This window comes from Cibotium barometz, chromosome 58, assembly GCF_041138505.1.
Source record: "Cibotium barometz isolate CiBa-2024 chromosome 58, ASM4113850v1, whole genome shotgun sequence".
In the NCBI taxonomy this organism is placed as follows: Eukaryota; Viridiplantae; Streptophyta; class Polypodiopsida; order Cyatheales; family Cibotiaceae; genus Cibotium; species Cibotium barometz.
This window is the reverse complement of record NC_141103.1, coordinates 11,383,657-11,388,703: the sequence shown is the minus strand read 5'-3', so window position 1 is coordinate 11,388,703 and position 5,047 is coordinate 11,383,657. Positions and strand designations below refer to the sequence as shown.

General features: G+C 39.1%; 1 protein-coding gene across 1 annotated transcript; it reads right to left on the bottom strand.

Annotated features, from left to right (window-relative positions):
- Window positions 1-265: 265 nt before the first annotated feature.
- Window positions 266-1,091, bottom strand: LOC147605896 (cyanovirin-N homolog). The gene is made up of 2 exons (XM_086792620.1): window positions 950-1,091; window positions 266-713 (listed from the first exon to the last, which is right to left on the bottom strand). The coding sequence occupies exons 1-2, from the start codon at window positions 1,034-1,036 to the stop codon at window positions 408-410; spliced, it is 393 nt and encodes a 130-aa protein (XP_086648746.1). The 5' UTR covers window positions 1,037-1,091; the 3' UTR covers window positions 266-407.
- Window positions 1,092-5,047: the final 3,956 nt, after the last annotated feature.

Sequence of the window (5,047 nt, the reverse complement as noted above, 5' to 3'; positions counted from 1 at the left end):
TTTGACTTTTATGCTTGCACTTTTCTAAGAGTGTGGATTTCCAAGGACTTTGTGTCTTCTTATCAATTTGTGTGATAACTGGGTACATTTTGAAAACGATATATCCATGCCAACACATCCTCTTCGGTAATCTGGAAAAAGCTTTCTGGACGGACCTTTGGATCAGATTTGTGATGAGGATACAGCTGCCGAGTTTAAACAACGTTTATTAGTGATTGATATGTGTGCTTATCAGATTTCCTTTTATTTTCACTAAACTCGGTACTGATTCAAAATAAACCAGGCTGTTATTTAAAATTTGCAGCTTTGTGTACACGGTAGAGACAACGTAGAGGAGGAGAGCTGCGGGTAACACTGGTTGTGCCGTGTTCTATCCTATATATAGGTGGCCGCGGTGTGCCGATACGCTAGACACACGAAACGAGGTAGCCGTTGTTATTGCTGATGCAGTTATCGAGGTCCAGGCTGGTCTGGATAAGGGCACCGCCGTCGTTCTTACAGTTGGCGGTGAGGGTGTGTCCGCCGCTCAGGCCTATGTTTGAGCAAGTCGCTGCGAAGTCAGCACCGGGGCACTGCAGGTTGCCATTGTTGTTGCTCACATGCTGGTTCAGGTCGATGGATGATGTCACCGAGTTGCCGCTCTCGGACGCGCAGCTGGCCGTCAATGTCGACCCGCTTAAGCCCTCGTCGGCGCACGATGCTGCGTAGTTGCACTGCACGCATAACAACATACAATATTTGATCATGGCCTCTCCAACCAGCCTACAGCTTCCATATACGGGAAAGACAGAGAGAGCAGTTCTACGCTAATAAGATTTAGGGTACGACGCGCTCATGAGGATTAGAACGAGACGACAAGTTTTCATTTTTTTTAAAATAAAAAATGATTTGAACTTGTAATTATGCTGGAAACGAGAATAACAAGGAGAAAGAAAAGCTGTCTTCTTACTGATGCAGTGACGCGTAAACCCCCAGCCACAGCTAGGAGAAAGCACAGAAGTAAGATGTGAGCAGGCGATGAGAATAAAGCAGCCATAATAATAATTGCTAATCAGCTTGCTCTTTCGGAGAAGGAGAATAGAGTGGCAAGCGTCCCCGGTACCTTTTATAACCCAAGAATAACGCTTTTAGGTGAGTACCAAGTCTAAGATTTAGGAGACGGTCAATATTTCCGTCTAGATTTAGTTTGTCGGCCATGTCTCCGTTTGACAATGTACGCAATCAGGGGCGCCCTCGCGCGGCGAAACGAAGCTGATGAATATATTATTCACAAGAATAGCGAAGCCTCAGGGTGAAGGTACACAGAAAGGGAGAAATAAAATAAAAGCTCCATTGAAAGAACAAGTGCTAGCTTTCAAATTGAACAAGGTTATGAATATATTATTCACAAGAATAGCGAAGCCTCAGGGTAAGGGTACACAGAAAGGGAGAAATAAAATAAAAGCTCCATTGAAAGAACAAGTGCTAGCTTTCAAATTGAACCAAAAAAAACGTGTAAAACATGAGAACCAGCGACTCAACACCGGTTTTGAATAACCCTGAATGCTTTATCCAAGTGGCACAATACGTGGCCCCCAAAGTTGAAAAGATGAAAAGTGGTTAATGGTCCCGAAAGTTTATATTGCACACAGAGTGTATGTAGGCCTCAAGTCGTGTATTTGGTAAATGACATGTTGCATTTATTTTTCTGGTTTTCTTCCATATATAATGCATTTACTTTTGTTTGGAAACTATTATCTCTAAGAGATTCAACAAAGTCACGAGCTACAACACACAAGGAAGACAAGTCATCTATTAATCTCCATGGAATTCGTGCATGAGATGAAATCTTACTTAATGATATTGGGAGAAAAGTTCTAAGATACCTAGTGGTGTATGCACACTACAAAGTGGTCTGGTGGCTAATTCAATAGACATAATAACCTTCATTCTAGACTCTCTACTATTGATATATTAATGCAAGCATTCTATGGTGACACTTATATCATTCAAGATATATCTTGTATGTAATTTTGCACAGAGACTTGGGATCAGTAGTTATCTTTCAAGGGACCGTAGCAATAAACTTAATATTATACTCAATAGCTTGTTGGAAAAATCTTCCTTCTAGCAAACATGCCTAGAACTTACCAAAAAAACTCTCATTCTACTCTCGTTAACATTTACCTTGTTATTTGTAAGGCGCCCATGCCATCTTTTCACAAGAAACTCTCTACTTTTGTAATCTGGCATTGGTACCGATACACCAGCTAAGCATTGATGGTAAATGCCAAAGGATAATAAGTCATTAGACTTTATTGTAGAGCATGAGAGTGGAATTAATCAAAGTAAGACAAGAGTCTATTTTAAGTTATGCTGGTAAGTCATAATGTGAATTTTTTCTCCTTATATATATATAACACTTTTGTAGAGTCTTCGTTCAGAGTTCTCAAGTGGAGGATGAACAATACACTTCCCATTTTAAACTAAGCTTTGTGACCTCTCTCTCTCTCTCTCTCTCTCTCTCTCTCATGCACACACACACTAAAAGGACATCACATAACCACAAGTTTCTAAGTGAGAGAATCATGGATATTGTATCTTATTTAGCCAACCATTCATGTAGAGAGGAGGTGAGAAGATGTAGGGGGAAATGAAGGGGTCATGGCTCATGTACATGTTCCTATATAAGGGGACCAATTTTATGAGTCCACAACACCAATATACTCTTATTATGGGTATCAGAGCCTCATATCCATCTTACTTGAACCCATTCATCACAATTAAGCTCCTAAATTACATAATAATCACAAATCAAGCTTCCTACTAAAATCTTTTTTTTCCCTCTTTGTAGCCCTTGTGCTTAATCAGCTCATTAACGAGCATTTGTAGCTTTTGTACTCCTTACAAGAGGGAGTGAAGAGCCTTCCAAGCAAAGAAGTGAAAACTCTATGATTCACTTATATCATCAACAATAACTACTTGTTCTAGAAAATCAAACACTAAAGTGGTAGCCCAAATCTACGCAACATGTTAAATCTACTCTATTGCTTGTCTATTGTCAAAATTGACTATATACTAATGTTATAAGGAATCTCTACATTGACTTTGATGAGAAAGCATGAAGTATTGTAGTGCCAGCGACACACCAATCTCTATATGGGTCGTAGAGAGTGTCTATTGAGATTATGAAACCATCAAGTATTGTAGCCGTAGCTACACTCCAATCTCTATATGAATCGTAGAGACTGTCTATTGAGATTATGAATTACAGAGATATTCTAGTCAGTGAGATGTTTCTTGGTATCTCACACCTCTAATTAAAATCTCATTCAAGTGTTTCTAGTACTCTATTGTTTCTTGGTATCTCACACCTCTAATTAAAATCTCATTCAAGTGTTTCTAGTACTCTATTGTTGACTCCAAAATCAAACTTGATTTTCCCCTTCATTCTAAATTTCTATGTAATCAAGATTGATTTGCCCCTTGATTCTAGCACAAATATGCACTTGCATGATGAAGCCATGTAAAGCATCATTGTACTAGGGATTAGACAATGCACAACAAACTGATGAGATAAGACCTTCTCTCATTCTCATTATGGCATCCAATTCATATCACTTTAATGAGACAAGAGTTATGGAGCATAGTTAATGGTTAATGGTAAGGAGGAGAAATCCACAACTAGAGATGATAAAGAACTCTATATTATATCACTTGCTTTAGTATCGTATTCATCATATTTATGATCTTGATTCATTCTTAGATGCAAGGGAGCTACAAAAATTGTTTGGGGCCAAGGGAAATATTGGTAAGATAACTCTAAGATAACACTTAAAAGTGAATCTTTTGGATAAAAAATGCAACCCTGAGACTTTTTATAGTTCTATGGTGAGGATAGCACAGAGAGCATCTAAATTCCAACATCATCTGAATCCCTTCATCTCTAAGCTTGGACAAGGTCAGCACAACAAGTGGTATAGGGTTGTCGACTGTATCCCTTACTATTGGTTGGCGGGAACGATGCATGCGATGTAAGTACCAAATATTTCGAAAACGAAGGATTTGCAAGCAACATATTCATGACGCTGGTTAGTTTCCAATGGAGCGCTTACAACATTTACAGTTTCAATCATACGACTAAGCAAGTGTGCAACCATATCTCGATAACATTGCGCCTATAAGATTAGCACATTGGTGCGTTGGATTTCTTCAAAAAATATAAAGAGAGACACTTTCGAGACAGCGCATTTAAACTCCATAGAGGCACTCTGCATGATGGTAAAGAAGTTTTTCCCTACAAGTTTATTAATAATCCAGATGCATCTGCTAGTGCATGTTGTAGATGAGGTTGCAGTTGCTGGAACAGTCCATTCAAGATGGATGTTCTTTTTGGAGAGTTTTATGAAGACATTAAAGGGATTTGTTCGCCAAATGGCTCGCCCGGAGGGAAGTATGTCAGAAGGGTGGCTGATACAAGAGTCCCTTGTTTACATCACTGAATATTTAAGTTCATCAGATCCAGAGATACCTCGACTATGGTCTCAAGAGTCTAACAGGCGAGTCATTGGTGAGGAACCTCAAGGCCAAGGCATTAAGAGAAAGATGGATAACAATTTGGGAGAAAAAATCAACAAATTTTGTATCTTGAACTCGCATGTAATGGAGAAGTAGATTGAGACATATGAAGCTCTCAAGCGACAGCGAGTACAAGATCGTTTAGGTTTCAAAAGGAATCGCACTACAAGAAATCTCCCATATCCAGAAGGTCTGTAAGCTCTTCTAGACTTTCCCACAGGTAGATGGCTAGAAGCTACAATTTTACAAGCCAAACGTGCTGGTTTTACTATAACAGAGGAGGCAGAGGAGCTTACAAAAGGATGCGATTGGCATGTAAGTGTTTAAGTTCTACATGTCTCTCTTTTTTTTCTCTACATGTCTCAGTTATTATTTGTCCATCAACAATCTTTATGTGCTATTTGTAGTATCACAAATATGGGGCATTTTGGTCACATGGACATCATTTTCGAGTAGAATGAATAGACCAAAGAAGAGAAACCTTTGATTG

Bases quoted from the DNA above. Each gene is read 5' to 3' on its own strand.
- LOC147605896 (XM_086792620.1), bottom strand. From the start codon at position 1,036: ATGGCTGCTTTATTCTCATCGCCTGCTCACATCTTACTTCTGTGCTTT. The intron at 714-949 runs GTAAGAAGACAG...TTATGCGTGCAG, and splicing joins GTTTACGCGTCACTGCATCA to TGCAACTACGCAGCATCGTG.